Source organism: Odocoileus virginianus, chromosome 11 (genome assembly GCF_023699985.2).
Source record: "Odocoileus virginianus isolate 20LAN1187 ecotype Illinois chromosome 11, Ovbor_1.2, whole genome shotgun sequence".
Classification (NCBI taxonomy): Eukaryota; Metazoa; Chordata; class Mammalia; order Artiodactyla; family Cervidae; genus Odocoileus; species Odocoileus virginianus.
The window spans coordinates 70,986,660-71,004,787 of record NC_069684.1 but is presented as its reverse complement, the minus strand read 5'-3'; the positions used below and the strand labels follow the sequence as shown (position 1 = coordinate 71,004,787).

The 18,128-nt window shown below is 44.6% G+C and overlaps 1 protein-coding gene across 3 annotated transcripts in view; it reads right to left on the bottom strand.

The window, feature by feature from the left end:
* Positions 1 to 18,128, bottom strand: part of LEMD1 (LEM domain containing 1) — a 46,620-nt gene that overhangs the window by 1,938 nt on the left and 26,554 nt on the right. Inside the window, exons 5-6 of one of the 3 annotated variants that reach the window (XM_020891707.2) lie at positions 15,489 to 15,565; positions 14,091 to 14,577 (exon numbers count right to left, since the gene is read on the bottom strand). In XM_020891707.2, the coding sequence (XP_020747366.2) occupies positions 14,391 to 14,577; positions 15,489 to 15,565 (264 nt within the window). In that variant the 3' untranslated portion in view covers positions 14,091 to 14,390. Of the gene's footprint in view, positions 1 to 14,090; positions 14,578 to 15,488; positions 15,566 to 18,128 lie in introns of those variants that run through there. The other 2 variants (XM_070473771.1, XM_070473772.1) reach the window with 2 other exon arrangements.

The window sequence follows — 18,128 nt, the reverse complement described above, 5'->3', positions numbered from 1 at the left end:
TGGCCCATTCTCCTTTTGATGGAATTTTGTTTTATTGATTTTTTTTTCCTGTGTGAATTATTTTAAATGAAACTGCTATTAGCTTCCTGTTTAAAAAAAAAAAAAAGAAAGATCTCAATCTGGCTAAAGAAGCATTTCCTGTGTTAAAAGTACTACATATAAATATACACATATATATAGCCTCTTATTAACCCTCTTTTTATTTAATTCAATTTTTATTTTATATTGGAATAGTGTTGATTTACAATGTTGTGTTAGTTTTAGGTGTATAGCAATGTGATTCCGTTATACATATGTGCGGGGAGCCAGCCTGACTGCTCAGGCTCCTTCTTGGCTCTGAGAGAGATCAAGAGGTCCCTCTCTGTCCCGCCACCCCTGATTTATTAAAGCACAGGTTGGCCTTTCTCACCTCCCTCAAGGAAATTGCTGTAGCGATCTTTCACCTGTTTTCCTGGTGCTGATAAACTCGTCATGATTGAAGCCTGTTTTCTATCTAGTTAATGTTCTATTGATCTCAGTCATGTTGGGTGCTAGGGTGATGCTTTATTGATCTTAAGTGGAGGAATTTAAAACATCTGTGCCTGTAGCTCTGCACATATGCAAACCTTTAATCTATTAGTAACTCCTGTTAGCATATATATAGGTGTGGTATTCTTCAATAAAGTTGGCAGAGTCAGACGCAAGCTGACTCTGTCCCTCTCAACCCCATCTTTCTAAGTCTGTCTAAGTCTGTCTAAGTCTTTCTGTCTAAGTCTTATTTTTCTCAGGTACTCTGGTAATTGCGTTCTCGACCAGTTCGTTTGCCGGCAGGCTCCGGCACATATGTAATATCCTTTTTTTTCAGATTCTTTCCCCATACAGGTTATCACAGAATATTGAGTACAGTTCCAAGTGTTACACCATCGGTCCTTGTAGATATCTGCTTTACATACAGTAGCGTGTGTATGTTAACCCCGGACTCCTCATTTCTCTCTCCCCTTCCACACCTTTCCTCTTTGGTAACCATAAGTTTGTTTTCTAAGTCTGTGAGTCTAATAACTACTACTGTCTCTTCTTCTCCGTCAATGGGGCCTCCAGAAATCTCTCTGCTTATTTGTTTTTATTTTTGGCTACTCTGGATCTCCGTGGCTGCGCGCGGGCTCTCCAGTTGCAGGAGTGGCAGCCACTCTAGCCGCAGTGCGCAGGTTTCTTCGCGGTGCTTCTCTTATTGCAGAGCTGGCTCTAAGGTGCATGGGCTTCAGGAGTTGCCATGTGGGGTCAGGAGTTGTGACGCGGGGGCTTTGCTGCCCTGAGGCATGTGGAATCTTCCTCGACCAGGGATCAAACCCATGTCTCCTGCGTTGGTAGGCAGACCTTTAACCACTGGACCACCAGGGAAGTCCTGCAGAAATCTTAAGGTCACACTCTCTGCTCCTCTCTGAGCTCAGTCTTTGGAAATCTTTTAATCTTCTCTTCGGGGACCTTCATCCAAGGCGATTCATTTCCAACATTGGCCGCTTGTGTCCTTCCCCGAGATTCTGAGCTAACTGGTCTGGGGGACAGCCTGGGCACCAGACCCAGGATTATTCTGATGGGCTACCAGGCTGAGGGCCACCGAATTTGGGGAACCTGTGTTGTAATGATTCTGAAAGGAGATGCCTCCATTTCCACTGAGCTTCGACCAGAGTAGTGTACAGAAGTTGCTGGACCTTTAAGATAAGGAAGAAATATATTTCCCTACTAGGCTTAAAGGCAGCCCAGAAGGACTCTTGCACTGGAGGCTCCTGTTAGACAGATAAGAAGACCAAACCCGGGCTCCCAGCCAGCAATCCTAGGGTCAGGCAGTGTTTAACCAGTTTAATTGTTGTGTGAACAAAATGTACCACGGCAGCACTTTGTAGAGTTTGATCTCAGAGGGGCCATTTCCCCTCCCATCCCTGCCTGATGGCCTGAGCAGTAAAGACAGCTGATTAAGCATCCTTGCTTTCTCTCATCTGGCTCTTGTCTGACTTTCCAAAAGCAAGGGACAACTCTGCCCAAGAGCAGGCCAGGAGGATCTGTGTCAATTAGGGAAACAGACAAGGAAGACATCAAAGGAGAATGGCAGGAGGGTGATTAGGAGCCACAGGGAGCAAACACCATGTGGCTGTCCCCTTGGGTTTCTCTATTGTTTGCAAAGCCCGTAACATTAAGACACTCTGCTCATCGTGGGGACTGTGGAAAAGAAAAGCAGAATTTTAGCATTCAGAATATTAGTCCTTGTATCAACATTAATTGGGAGATAAAATTCACTTTCTCCTTTCCCCTTTCAGCGTCCACTTCTGTAATAAAACCTTTTTTGATCACAAAATCTTTTAACCAGAAGCCTCAACCATCCAGAACAACAACAAAATGTGGACTTGATTTTGAGGCAGAGGTTTAGGCCCCCTTTTTGAGCCTCTTTAGTTACATTTTATTTTCAATCCTTAAGAGCATATTTTAGCTAGCATTTATTGGATCCCTACTAGCTGCTGGCCCTCGACTAGCTGTCAGAGACTGACTGATGGTCACATCATCTACAAGCTCTACGAAGCCACGGTCTAGCTGAAAGCTGCCCAACTACAACTTGCCACAAGACAACTCAGACAGGCCAAGAAATCTGATAATGATGTCAGTATTATTAGTAATAAACCCAGTCAGAGCGAATAAGTCTGATTACAGGGTTTCTACAATCTGTAGCAGACGAGTCAGAAAATTCAAGTGCGGGGAAGAATTGTTCCAGATAGTTGAAAACCTGAAGCAGAGGAAAAATTCAGCGACTCAAAGAGCACAGTGGTCTGGGACCATGTAGGACAGGGCAAACTGTCTTATAAGCCTGTAGAGGTGTCCTTATTTTAACAAGTAAGAAATTAATATTAATACCTATGATTTATTGCTAGGTACTGCACTATGTACTTCAGTATAGATTATTTTGTTAGTCCTCACTACATTGCTGAGCTAGACACCACTTCCCAACCAGCAGATAAAGGAACTGCAGCTCAGCAAGACCAAACAGCTTGCAAGGACCCTCAGCTGATAGATGTGGAGTCAGAATTTGAACCCAGGTCTGTCTGTTTCCATTCCATCCCCAAAGTGATGCTCATGGTTACAAAGTCAAAGACATAAGATTTGGCAGGGAAAATGTCTCATTCAATGTCCTTATTTCATTGAGGAGGAAGCAAAAGAGGAAGTCATTCAAAAATATGAAAATTATATTTCTATATATTTTATTGAGGTATAATTTAACATATTAATTTCATTGTACAATATAATGATTCAATATTTGTATATATCACAAAATGACAACCACAGTTTTTTCCTGTGATTAGCAATTTTAAGAGCTACTCTCTTAGCAACTTTTAAGAATGCAGTATTGTATTATTAACTATTGTCACCATGCCATACATTACATCTGCATGACATTTATTTCTGAAATTTGTATGTTTTGACCGTCTTCACCCATTTTGCCCACTATGCACCTCTACCTCTGGTAATGACCAATCTATTCTCTGTATCTACGAACTTGGGCGGGTTTTTTGTTTTCAAAATTCTACATATAAGTGACATAATACTGTATCTCTCTTTCCCTGTCTGACATTTCACTTAACATAAGCTTTCTAGCACCATCCACGTTGTTGCAAATGCTAAGATCCATTCTTTCTTATGGTCAAATAGTACTCCACTGTGTTGTGTATACACATTTTTTTCTTTCTTTATCCAGTCATCCACCAGTGGACACATAGGTTATTTCCATATCTTGGTAATTGTAAAAATATGCTTCAGTGAACATGGTGGTTTCATGTATAATTCCAAATTTATGTTTTTGTTTCCTTCAGATAAATACCTAGAGGTAGATTGCTGGATCACATGGTAGTTCTATTTTATCAGTAATTTTTTTAAGAATCTCCACATCGTTTTCCAGAGTGGCTGCACTTATTTACATTCCTACCAATAGGGCACAAGGATTCCCTTTTCTCCATCTCCTCACCAACTCTTGTTATTGCTTGTCTTTTTTATAACCACTTTAACAGGTGTGATGTATATTTCATTGGTTTGTATTTTCACTGATGATCAGTGATGCTGAGATCTTTTTATGTGTTTATTGGCCATCTGTATATCTTCTTTAGAAAAATGTCTATTCAGACCCTCTGCCCATTTTTTAGGCATGTTGGTTTTGTTTTTTTGCTACTGAGTTCTGTGAGTTATTTATATATTTTGGATATTAAGCCCTTATCAGATATGTGATTTGCAAATATTTTCTCTTGAAAAATTATATACTCAGATTCTTTGCTTCAAAAGGCAAAAGAAAGGTATAACATTTCATGACAATTTCTATTAAATACCATCTTCATAACCCTGTCACATGTTGGGATCCCTAGAATGAGTCTGAGGCCTGTGGTTTATTGTACAAGTGCTCTTCAGAAAACCTGTATGGGTCTGAAGCAGGATAAAGGGGAAACAGCCACACAAAACTGTGATCCCAGCTAAAGCTAAGCCTTGGCCTGATTCCGGGTGGATGGGTGGGACGTGGAGACCTCTGGAACACAGTCAGTACCACAGAGGTGTCCCTTCCCCTCCTTGGTGCCCAGGGACTGGCCTTTTGTTTTTCCAGATCAGTCTCTGGCTCTGGGCTACCCAGGTAGGTCTCACTGATCAGGGGAAGCAGCCCCATCAACTGAAGGCAGCTCTCAGGAAAAGAGTGGTACCCGTGAGTCTTTGACAGGAACCCACGCAGCAGGGAAGGAGATCTGGGCAGAGCACCAGGGAGCGTTCGTTCGCACAGACTCTGGGCAAGTCCTCTGCCTTCCCTGCGAGAGCATCCTTGTAGTTCAGTTCCCAGTGCAGGGCCTGGCACACAGCAAGCCCTTTATAAATGCCAACTCAATGGCACACTGTTAGGAAGGAAGTTGCTACCTCTCAAAGAGGCAAATTGAAGTTATCTGAAAAAAGTTTCCAGCTGCATGAAGAATCACTGAGCGTAAGGTCACCCTGACTCACAGACGCAGGCAGGCAGAAAGACTCATTGAATACAGAGCCACGACCTTCCCATCACCAGCAGGGTTTGCCGAGAATGCAGATCTGTCCCTCTAAGCATTACTTCTGCCTCCCCACTTTGGGAGAGCATATCACCTCAAAAAGAACCTTTTGATAGTTTCTCACATGTGGAAGTATGTGCTGTCATTGAGAATTAATTGTAGAAAGCCTGGCCTAAGGAAATGCCCCGATTTTTCCTTTCTGCTACCAGATTTGGTATAAGCAAGACAGATACTGGCGGGTGATCAGTGGCATATTCCTTGCACGTCTCCAAATGGCCTACTTTTGCAAGCAATATCCCACCTTTAAATAAAGCTGCTAGCAAATGCAGAAAACTGCCTGTGTTCTTTGCCAAGTTGCAGTATTGGGCTTGTAAGTGAAATATAGTAAGGCAGCCTCCAGCGTCTACATAGCTGTTACTACTCTGATAACATAAAATCCCTTTACCCTGGGGTCTCATATACTGGGATGTATTTTCCACACTCATCAAAATTTAACAAAGATACATGATATCATCTGACCTCTAAATATGGTAATGAGAATGGACACCAGATATAGCAAGGGAGTTGATTAGTTTCAAAGCAGAAATCAAGAGATGGAAGGCATCAAGTGTGATGGGAGAGTCAGGGTCTATTTCACTAGGCCTCCATTCAGTTCAGTTCAATCGCTCAGTCGTGTCCGACTCTTTGCGACCCCATGAATTGTAGCATGCCAGGCCTCCCTGTCCATCACCAACTCCCGGAGTTTACTCAGACTCATGCCCATCGAGTCGGTGATGCCATCCAGCCATCTCATCCTCTGACATCCCCTTCTCCTCCTGCCCCCAATCCCTCCCAGCATCAGAGTCTTTTCCAATGAGTCAACTTTTTGCATGATGTGGCCAAAGTATTGGAGTTTCAGCTTCAACACCAGTCCTTCCAATGAACACCCAGGACTGATCTCCTTTAGGATGGACTGGTTAGATCTCCTTGCAGTCCAAGGGACTCTCAAGAGTCTTCTCCAACACCACAGTTCAAAAGCATCAATTCTTTGGCGCTCAGCTTTCTTCACAGTCTAACTCTCACATCCATACATGACCACTGGAAAAACCATAGCCTTGACTAGACGGACCTTTGTTGGCAAAGTAATGTCTCTGCTTTTTAATACGCTATCTAGGTTGGTCATAACTTTCCTTCCAAGGACTAAGCATCTTTTAATTTCATGGCTGCAGTCACCATCTGCAGTGATTTTGGAGCCCCCCAAAATAAAGTCTGACACTGTTTCCACTGTTTCCCCATCTATTTCCCATGAAGTAATGGGACCAGATGCCATGATCTTAGTTTTCTGAATGTTGAGCTTTATGCCAAAGCCTTTGAATGTGTGGATCACAATAAGCTGTGGAAAATTCTCGAAGAGATGAGAATACCAGACCACCTGACTTGCCTCTTGAGAAACCTGTGTGCGGATCAGGAAGCAACAGTTAGAACTGGACATGGAACAACAGACTGGTTCCAAATAGGAAAAGGAGTACGTCAAGGTTGTATATTGTCACCCTGCTTATTTAACTTATATGCAGAATACATCATGAGAAACTCTGGGCTGGAAGAAGCACAAGCTGGAATCAAGATTGCCAGGAGAAATATCAATAAGCTCAGATATGCAGATGACACCACCCTTATGGTAGAAAGTGAAGAAGCACTAAAGAGGCTCTTGATGAAAGTAGAAGAGGAGAGTGAAAAAGTAGGCTTCCACTAAGGAAAGTGAAAAAAAAATCATAAGAGTTAGTGGGGTTTGGGGCTAGAAAATGCATATAAGCACCCCCACGTCTCTGATGGACTCTGTTAGGACCACCGCGGTGTTGATTCCAGCCTACCTGCTTCTTATCGGTGAAGTATATCCTGCCTGTCCTGGCATATTCTGGTTGGGTTTCCACGGGCACACGGTGTGGAAAGTCAAGAGATTTACCCCGAGACAGCTTGTCGTGGCCACAGTGTGTTATTGAGGGGGTAGTGGGGCTGGGGTGCACAGGAGAAAGGAATCTAGATGATACATAGGGGTCATCTACACAGGGGGAGAGAGAGTCTGCAAGCGGAATCGGACCTGTAGATGTATTTTGTTTGGCTCACAGTTTTGAGGGTTTAAGAAATTTCTTAGATTAGTTGCCAATTTGAAGAGTTCAGAGATTTCACCTAAATATCCAGAATTTTCACTCTTCTTGACAAACTGCCCCACCTTCCTGCTTGGTGAGTCCTGGCAGGGCTGGGGAGCTGTTGCCCGCTCCAGGACGATGTGCCTCCAGCAAGTCACAGGGCTCTCATTCACTTGCACAGTTTGCCTGGACCCACAGATGTTTGGGTTTCCCTGGTGGCTCAGATGGTAAAGCGTCTGCCTGCAGTGTGGGAGACCTGGGTTCGATCCCTGGGTTGGGAAGATCCCCTGGAGAAGGAAATGGCAACCCACTGCAGTATTCGTTCCTGGAAAATCCCATAGACAGAGGACCCTGTTGGGCTACAGTCCATGGGGTCACAGAGTCGGACACGACTGAGCAACTTCACTTTCTTTCTTTCTTTCTATGGATGTTTGAGTTTGAGACCCCTGATGTTGTGAGCAAATGCTGTGAGTAATTGCTTCATTTCTTTTTTATTCTTTAATACTGTGGCAAATATATATAACACATAGTTTCCCAGGTTGCTCAGACAGTAAAGAATCTGTCAGCAATGCAGGAGACCCAGGTTCGATCCATGGGTTGGGATGATTCCCTGGAGAAGTGAATGGCAACTCACTCCAGTACTGTAGCCTGGAGAATCCCATGGACAGAGGAGCTTGGCAGGCTACAGTGTGTGGGATCGAAAAGTCAGACATGACTGAGTGATTAACACTTTCATACACAACACAAAATGTACCACTTTAACCATTTTTAGCTATGCAGTTCAGTGATCCTAAATACTGTTGTGCGACCATCCCTACCATCCATTTCTGAAACTTCTTCATCCTTCCAAACTGAAACTTGGAACCCACCAACCAACAGCTCTCCACTCCCCCACCCCTCAGAAACTGGCAACCACCATTCTGCACTCAGTCTCTATGAGTCTGACTATTCTAGGTAACCATAAAAGTGGAATCATACAGCACTGGCCCTTTTGTGGTTGGATTACATCACTTAGCACACTGTCTTTAAGGTTCATCAATGTAGTTCCCAACTCAGAAATCTATTGCTCATTTTACAGAGGAGGCAACTGAGGCTCCAGGCAAGCCTTCCATGCCCACACGCAGTGGAGGCAGAGGTGAGATTGGAACCTGGATCCCCTGAGCTCCGTCTCAGCACTGTCCCCGTGTCATGCCCCTCGGGCCAGTTTCAACGCCCCAGCGGCATCAGGAAGAAAGACGTGCTCCCCTGACAGCAGACTGCCCCTGACTCAGGCTGGCCGTGGACGTGCCCTTCTTGCTTGTCCCACGCCAGTCTTGGGAAAAGCAGAAGAGCTGCGCTCTGATCGGAGGAGTAGTAGACGTCAGTGACCCATATTCCCCGAGAGGCCAACGAACCCTAGTTGCAACCACAACAAAGCAAATTCATCCTGTCCCCTCAGCATATTCTTAGCTAATCCCTCAGCTCCGAAGAGAATTTAACAATGGCTCTCTAGGAACTGGAGTTGTCACAGCGTTCTCCCGTTGTCAGGAAACAGCACCCTCGTCCACGCCTGCAGCGTACCTAGAATAGCCCCTTCTGGCTCTCCAGGGAGTGATTCATTAGGCAGGGTTGTGTTCAGGTTACACCCACACATGAGCCATCGTTTTTCAGTGAACGTGAACCAGTGCTGGGTGGTGTGTGTCTGCAACACCTCGGCATATTTCCTGCTTCTCTGCACTCACCTGCTTTGCCAGCAGGGAACGGGCAGGAAGCTGTCTGTGTGCACCAACGGGAAGAAGCCTTGATGGCAGTCGCTCTGGCTTCCACGCACCTTCTTACTGGGTGCATTTCTTCTGGAGCAAGCTTGCTCAAAGTTAGTGTGGCTTCACACAAGCTAATTGGCTTCCCTTTCATGTTCTGCCATCCAAGATTCTAGGGGAAATCTTCCTCAGAATCAAATGCTAAATTGGTTTGGCACTTTCTTATTTTAGTCTTGAGATTATTTCTTGATTTGGAAAAGAGTAACATTTAATTTTACTTCAGAGATCAGCCTCTTCATGCTACTCTAATCAGCAAGACTTTTCTTGGTTGGGGGGTAGTGGTGGGGTTTGAGGACAGAAGGAAAGTGGGGGTGGGGGAGCAAGAAGGAAGACCTCCCAAACATCAATAATCCTTTTCCTTGCACATAAAAATTATTATCAATACCCTAGATGTGAATAATGTGGTCTAGCACTTTTTTATTTATGACTGTGGCAATGAATATAACTTGGTGCTTAACCAATTATTTTTAAGAGGTAGGAGCACAGTATTTCTTTGAATGTTGAAAGCCAGAAATAGAACCTTTAAGAATTTCTTCCATCTGCCAGCCTGAACGTTGGCTGCATAGAGATTTCAACAGCACACGTGATAGAATAGGACCTGTTGCCCCACATGCAGAACACAGGCCCACGAAATCCAGCGCCCCTTGGGACATGAAATTAGCTGAATCCTGTCGCCAGCCAGTACCCCCCCCTTAACTGCTTGGCTATCAGAGGTAAGAACACTTACCCAGAGGTAAGTGACATTTAATCCATGTCACTACCCATGAGCAATATCCATGCCCAGGAAGGACAGACTGTTCAGGAATAAACACGCATAATGATGCCTTTCAGCAGCAGTTTGCTCATTTTAGGAACTTCTCACAGGGATAAGTAGGAGGTGAAATCTAGGGTATTGGTTTTGTCATTTCAAATGTCTGTTTGGGTTGGAAACGGCTTGAAAAGGAAGTGGGCTTGTTCTGGATGAGTCAGGACTTTTAAGAAGAGATCCAGAGACAGTTAAGATACAGTCCCCAACCCAAAGAGTTACAAGACTTGTAGGAGAGGCAGACAAGTAGTTGGAACTGGAAAAATAAAACACCCTGATGTCTTGGAGTTTGCCCTTGATGAGAGAATAAATCTCTACACCAATTCCTTCCCTATCAGTGAGACTAGTGGGGGGAGGGAATCCTGCCTGAGAATTCAATTTGGCCCAAAGTCAAGACAGTCTCAGTGTCCCGGCTTCTGCTGCGGGGGTGTATAGCTGAGGGTGGAGTGCGGCGGGTAGATGACTCGGAGCTGGGAAAGGCACCAAAGTAGGCCCAGTTCTTTCCTCTCCACATTTCAGTTTCCTCATCACGTCTCCAGTTTCAGAAAAGCCCACTACGCACACAGCCTTCCCTGCTCCAGCTCCGTGAGGTTAGTTTGGTGGCAACAGTTTCCTGGAGACCGAGGACAGCGGTCCTGGGAGGACACAGCTCCCCTCCGTATACACACTCTCCCCGGATCTCCAGGGCAAGGGGAGCCTTACAGAGACAATGGTGAAACACCTGGGTCACAGGATGAAGATTCACAGACCATGGCAGTGGTTTGAGTTCTCTACGCAGAGGGGTTTCCATGCCCCCCCCCCCCATCACCCCTACCCTTTTTGCTGGGTCAGTTGCAGCAGCTCCTTCCTTGCCTCCAGGGAGTTCCATGAAGGTGCCTCGTGTCTGCACACCAGCACCAGGTGTGTCTGCACCCCCTGACCTCCCGCTCCTGCCCCTGCTCCTGCGGGCTTGCGGGACGCGGTGCCCTCGATGAGGGCGGCAGAGGAAGTCCGTGTCAGAGTGCTCCCCCTCCCTCACTGATGCAGGGCTTCCTGCTCCTGTTGCTGCCAGGCCCAGCACCCTGGTAACTGCCCTGTGTGCCCAGAGTCTTTCAGGGGCCTGGGCAAAATGCTCCTTCAGTCTGATGCCTCTTTAGAAGGCTTTCTCTACCCAGTTTTCAGGGGAAGCCATGGAAGCTATGGAAACTGTCAAGGAAGACAGCCAGGGAGGCAGGGATGGTTCGTTCTTAGAAGAGGTCCTCTTCTGCGTTAGCCCCGGGATTAAAGACCTTGATATGGTCCCCGAGACTTGCTGTGATCCGAACTCTGCCCTCCTTGCCAGCCCCATTCCTCACCACCCTGTTCAGTTTCATAGTGCTTCTCCCTTACCCATCTCTAGAAGCAATATGCCCTCGGCCTGGAGACGGTCCTTTCACCTTTAGCCTCACCCACTTTCCTCCCACTTCTGTTGATCAAATCCTACTCCTCCTGCTGGGTTCAACTATGATACCACTTGCTCCAGGAAGCTACCCATGTCTACTCCCAACACTGGAGAAAGTTGCCCTCTTCTATAATCCCTGTCCTACCATCAAAAGGAGGTCACTTAACATTGCACTGTCTGTTGGCATCTCCTTCTCCCCTACCAGTCCCTTAAGAGTAGGGACTGTATCTTACACTGATTTTCTTTGCCTTTCTATTGAGAGGATGCAGGAGATGATAAATTATCGGATGGATGAATAGTGGAACATTTCCTGAGATCAAACTCGTACCCCCGAGTCTCTTCCTTTAAGACACATTTTTCTCGAAGAGGTAACCAGTCCCCGGTGTGCACAGACCCCTGATGGACCCAGCCTGCTGGTTTTCTGGCCTGACGCCTAAGGTCAGCCTGGCTTCGGCTTGAGCTAGGATTCCTCCCACATAAGCATCTGATGGACATGAACCACAGCAGTGCTTCTCAAACTGTAATGTGTACCGGAATCCTGGGATCCTGTTAAAATGCAAATTCCAGCTTAGTAGGTTGGGGTAGGGCCTGAGCTGCTAAGGCTGCTGTTTGGAGACCGCACTTTGAGTGCTGAGGCATTAATTAGAGGACTTGTTCAGTCTCCTGAGACTGATTCCAGGATTCTAATTTACAAGAAGTAAACGGCAAAGATTCAAGGACTGATGAAGGCTTTCTAGGAGAGATTTATTTATTTTTTATGCTTTATCTTAGTGACAACTGAACATGTGGCCCTCACTATAGGTTGCTTTCTCCTCTTCTTATGCTCAATCCTCTATCCCTTGTCTAACAGAGGCTGCTAAATTTCAAATGCCCACCCTCCTAGCCTCCCTTACTGTTGTGCTTGCTAAGTCACTTCAGTCATGTCTAACTCTTTGAGACCTTATGGACCATAGCCGGCCAGGCTCCTCTGTCCATTGGATTCGCCAGGCAGGAATACTGGAGTGGGTGGCCCTCCTCCAGGGGATCTTCCTGACCCAGAGATCGAACCTGTGTCTTCTGGGTCTCCTGTATTGGCAGGTGGATTCTTTACCACTGAGCCACCTGGGAAGCCTTACTGTTCTGAATAAAATTCATAACACGAGCTGGGGATAGGAGGTGGTGAGTTCCTAAGTTCTGCCTTAAAATACTAATGCAATGGATTGAGTTTCAGAACTAATTTCAGGGGTTTAAAGACAGCAGGTCAATATCTTTGTGATTATCTTAGCTTTCCTCTTATGCTTTTTAACTCGTAGTCACAGAATAGCTGCTGAAGCTCAATAAGATCAAGCATCTCTAAATATCACCAAATATCTAGTCAGTTTCAAATTTTCATGATCATAATTTTTTCTACAGTTGGTTTATTTGAGCAGGAGCATATTACATTTGGTTATTTTTAATAGCATTATATGCTTTAAGCTCCAAATTTCTTTTTAAGAGATAAAAATAAATCCTTGTTTGTTTAAGCCAGCTTTACTGAGTTGTATGTTCCTTATAGCCAAACTGTAATGCAGTATACATTTTTTAAAATTAAAACTTTCCTGAATTAACACATTTCCTGAATTAACACAAATCAACACACTATGCTTATAGAAATCTTTAAAAACATGGAAAAGTAGAAATAAAGAAAATCAGAGTCCCATTTTTGAAGTACTATTAACATTTTTACATATTTCTTCCAGTGTTGTTTGTTTAGTTGTGATAATACAATAGTAACGAATCTGCATAATTTTTGTTTACTATTTTAAAAAAAGCATTTTAGGGGTGATGAAAACATTCTAAAATCGATTGTGGTAATGGTTGTATACCTGTACATATTCTAAAACATAAATAGGTGACGGTTGTTCAACTACACACACTCTAAAAATCATTGACTTTTACACATTGGGTGAACTATTGTGTATGGCATGTAAATTATATCTCAATAAAGCTGCTTAAAATTTTTTAAATAAGCATTTTCTATTATGATAAACTTTTTAATATTTTAAATTCTTACACAGTCATCTGTCAAGAGGCTAGACCTCAACTTATTAAGCCTTTCCCCTATTGTTGGATATTTGAGTTGGCTCTACCTTTTGACTGCCATGAAAATCACTGCAGCTAACTTCTTGGTACTTAAGACTTCTCTCTGTCTAGAAGTAGCTCTTCCCAGAAGAGCTGAAATATTATGCCAAAGTGTAACAAAGCTTAAGCATTTGTTGAACATTAGTGAGGGCTTCTACCAGTTAGCTGTGGACAACACTTAAGTATTATATCAGTACTTTATATGTGCAATTTCTTTAAATTCTTCACCCCCTAAGAATTTAAGTTCAGTTCAGTTCAGTTCAGTTCAGTCGCTAGTTGGGTTCGACTCTTTGTGACCCCCATGGACTGCGGCATGCCAGGCTTCCCTATCCATCACCAACTCCTGGAACTTGCTCATACTCATGTCGACTGAGTCGGTGATGCCATCCAACCATCTCATCCTCTGTCACCCTAAGCGTCTATTTTATCCCTGTTTTTAGAAGTTGAACTGAAGCTCAGAGAAGATAGCTACCTCCCCCAAGCTCACAAAGCCAAGAAACAGAGGAGCTCAGGTGCTTGTCCAGCCCTGCCCACTCCCAGGGCCGTGATCATTGCACTCCTTACCAGGTCTTAATCTTTTCAAACCTTTCTAAGTTCAATGGTGAAAATATAATCTTGTTCTGAGTGATTTTCTTTTCATTACTGGTGATGTTGGCTATTTTTTGGGTTTGCCAAAGCAGATACGCTCCCTTTTTGTTCATCACCTGTTGTGGTCTTGCCCATAGTTGACTACCCAGTTTGAAGAGTGAATAAAATGTGATCCACAGCTTATCACCATAGTGAAAAAGAACAACTCCAGGCACAGTCTCCTTCTTAGAGGGCTGCACGAACGTGAAAGTACTTTTAATGATGGCCAACCTGACTCGGGGAACTTCCTACTATCAAGCTCTTTGACACAAATGCCTGGCTCGCTCCCTCATCCCTTCCACCTGTCTGGAGCCTGGTCACAGACCCTTCATCTCAGCACTGGGCAAGGGAAGACCCCCCAGTTGTGGGGCTGGGTCTCCACCTTGAGAGTAGCCTCTGTTCCCTCCTGAAGCAGGAGGGCTTGGAGCAATACTCAGGCACTTGTTCCTCACTCTGCTTCCAAAGCACTTAACCAAAGAGTTACTTGCTTTCCATGGTTATGTAGACAAATATCACAATAATGAAGATGCCGAACACAGCAAGTGTCAAGCGCATTGGAAACATTTCTAGGTTCCCGTTTCCAGCTCTCCTGTTCAGTCTGCAGCAGGCTTTCTCTTTGAGGTTCCTCAGGGCTTTGTATCTGATATTTGGTGCTCTTGCAGCACATCTGTGAAAACAGTAGTGGCCTTTAGGGTTGTGTACAACTGCTACTTGAGGACCCCTTGAAATGCGTGGGGCTTCAGTCCCAAGGGAGCAACCATGGTGGGACTTCTGAAAGCAACCCTCGGCTCATTTAAAACCTAAGCTAATTTCAAAGAGTAATATTAACAGCATATCACCAAGATGTGAGGTCTCTAAAATCCCACAGAACGTGTATTTATCACCGTGTGTGTGATATCTTCCAATGGTGGTGCAAGGCCGGGCTCAGGGCCTCACAGTCCCCTGGTGCCCGTTGGGGATGGGTACTCGCTGATGGGGGCATCTGTACGTTGGCCCTCTCCCTTTTCTCCACAGGTATAAGCACTGATTTTTCAGGGAGGAGATGGGAACTTCTTCTGAAATCTGCTTATTTTACATTGCCAAAGGAAAGGGGAATTTCTGATCTGCTAGTCAAATCCTGGCAATCGGCCAAAATTGACTCAGAAGTTAGGAAGTATACCAGAAGGCTTTACTGTTTTGACCCATAAAACATCCATTTTGAGCTCTTATTTCAACCCCTTGCTCTTTTTTTTCTTTTCTTTTTCCTTTCTCACCAATAGGAATAAAGGTTTCTCTATGAGTACTAATGTTTCTAAATGACTTGGGTTCTGATCTCAGTTTACTGTGATTTATGCTATCCTCCTCAGCTTCTCTGGCCCATTTCCTTATCTCTAAATATGAGTAGTGAAGTACAGAGTCTGTAAGGCCCCTTAGACTTCGAAATTGTGAGAGATCACCAGTCTTTCTCCTTTCGCAACACATTCTTTTCAGACTCAAACCCTTCACAGAAATCTGAATAATGAGTTTTTTTCCAGGAGTTGCATAAGACTCATATCTTATGTACATACATATCTTCTCATATGTTAAGAAAAGCATTACCTTCTTCCCTCAGTATGCTTAGAATCCGAGCAGAAGTTTTCTACGGCTTTTGGTTTACTGGTGGAAGTCTTGCATCTCTAACGAACAGAAAAAAAATATCAAGAATGTATACCTTCCAATATTTTATACAAAGAATCTTTTTTTTTTTTCTAGGAAAAGTCATATAATCTGAGAACTGACAAGTTCTGGTGTATCAGGTAGTCTGTGTGTGTGTGTGTGTGTGCTCGGTCATGTCTGACTCTGTGACACCATGGACTGTAGCCTGCCAGGCTCCTCTGTACATGAAACTTTCCAGGCAAGAATACTGGAGCAGGTTGCCATTTCCTATTCCAGGGGATCTTCCTGACCCAAGGATTGAATCCACGCTTCTTGCATCCCCTGCATTGGCAGGTAGATTCTTTACCCCTGTGCCACCTGGGAAGCCCATTGGGTAGTTTAGTACTTCATAACACAAACTTTAAGTTAGCCTTCCTTTATTCAATAATTAGTAAAAACATCCAAGTTCTGTAGAGTAATATTTTACTTCAGTGACTCAACACGAACAGCAGACACGCCGGTGATGAGGGTCACGTGATGCCAGCAGCGTTTTGTTCTTAAATATCAGCTCTTTCTTTTCTCTCTTATTTGTACTTCTTTATTGCTTGAAACTTTTTATAATGAGCCTGCATCATTTTTATATAAAGAATAAAATTATTTTAGAAGACAAGTTGGCAATGAACATGGATTAGAAAGTAATTTAGGAAAATGAAAATGTTCTGTAACAGGAGTAGAAGGAGAGATAATCACGGCATTTCTGTTTTTTCCTTTCCCCCCAAATTTCTTTCATACTGGTATATTTTTCAATAAAGTCAAAAGGTATAGCTCTTTAGGCCTTTGTTCCCTCTCTGTGAAATAGAGTTGTAAAGATTAAATGATTTAAACTGTATGAAGTGATGAAAACATCTGGCACATGGTAAGCATTCAATAAACATTAGTCATAATGATTGTGATAATGATAACTGTTATTAATCTCATGTTGTTTCTCCTCATATGTCTGGTTTCCCTTGACTGTCCATTTATAGTTAAGATTCAGGCCTCATCATCCTCAAATGTCTGCAGTGTCCAGGGGGTGACCCCTAGGAAGGTGAAGATGTGGTGTCAGATGGTGTCACTGACTGCCATTTACGAAGTTCTAGGTCCCATTTCCCACGAATGCACTGAGCCTCCTCGACCACCCTGCCCTCATCTGGTAGACACTCATGGCTCCATGTTAGAGAGCGTATGTTTGAGGCACAGAAAGGTTCATAAGTTGCCTAAGGTCACTCAGTATTATCAATGGAACTCTACACTAGACTCCTCTCTACCCTCCAGCTTCTAAAAAAATAATTTCCCTCCTACAAGAAGTCTTCTTCACTGCTCTTATCCACTCAGATCACTCATCTGGTCTATATTTCTTTGACCCTCATATACATATTCTATACCTGACTTTGTTGACCTGAAGTTTTATTTATTTGTTCAGTAAACACTTGTACTGTGCTGCTGAGTACCAGTCCCCATGCTGGCAGTGAGGATTTTCAAAGAGACCACCACACTATCCTTGTCCTAAACAGCTGATCACTGAGTGTGGGGAGTTTGTGTGTATTCTGCACTGACTTCCTTCTCCCTAATCAGACCATCTGTTGGATCTCACAGAGCTGTCTTCTATTTCTCTCCACTCCCCACTCCCAGTTTTATTGAAATAATTGACATACATTGCTGTATAGATTTAAAGTGTACGGCAGGATGGCTTGATTTTCTATTTCTCTTTAATCAAGCCATATTATCTATCACTGGGGGTAGATATTTGTCCCCCTCCCAGGGGCCCAGCACCCCTGAACACAACAGGAGCCTCTGACAGCTGCCACGCCTCCAGAGTCCTCAGGAGGCTGTTGGCTGAGGGTGAGGGAGTCAGGCGTCAAGAGCAAGATGGGACTTGCCTCACAGGAGAGGACTGACCCCCACGTTCACAGAACAAACAGAACAAGACCCAGAAGGAAAGACCAAAGGAGGAGTTCTGACAGCAGGACTGAGATAGACTGACCCGGGGGTGATGGAGGGCGGGGCAGGAGAGGGAGGCCGCTGGGCACTCGTGTGAGCCACAGAATTCTCAGGAGGAAGGACAGCCCTGTGTGTGTTGAGGAGAGCAAGTGTGTTGTTAGGACACCCCAAGAGAACACACAACTTAGTGAGTCTGGGCACCCACCTTCAGAGGCTGCTGTGCCAGCAGGTGTGATTGGCTCAGCCCAGTGTGGGGCGGGAAGGGCCTGGCCTGCTCCGTGACCATCTACTGGGGGTCACCCACTCCGGCAGAGACCACCAGTGGTGAGTCAGTTGTGGCCTCCACCATTCCCCCCTACCCACTACCCCACCTTCTTAAACAAGATGTTCTCAGCAGTGGTTTACCAACTGCAGGGTCTCTGCAGATGGTAGGAGCTGTGCCTGGCACAAGAGCACCACGTCTGAGGGAGCACTGTTCCCAGCGAGGACGTCACCGCACCTGCACTCCATCAGTTTCCTGGAGGAAGAACGCAAGGCTCTGGAGGTAGAAGGACTTTGAAAACTCCCACATGTGTGGGCTTCGGGGGTGTGCTCACCAAGAGACACTCAAACTATTTCCAAGGG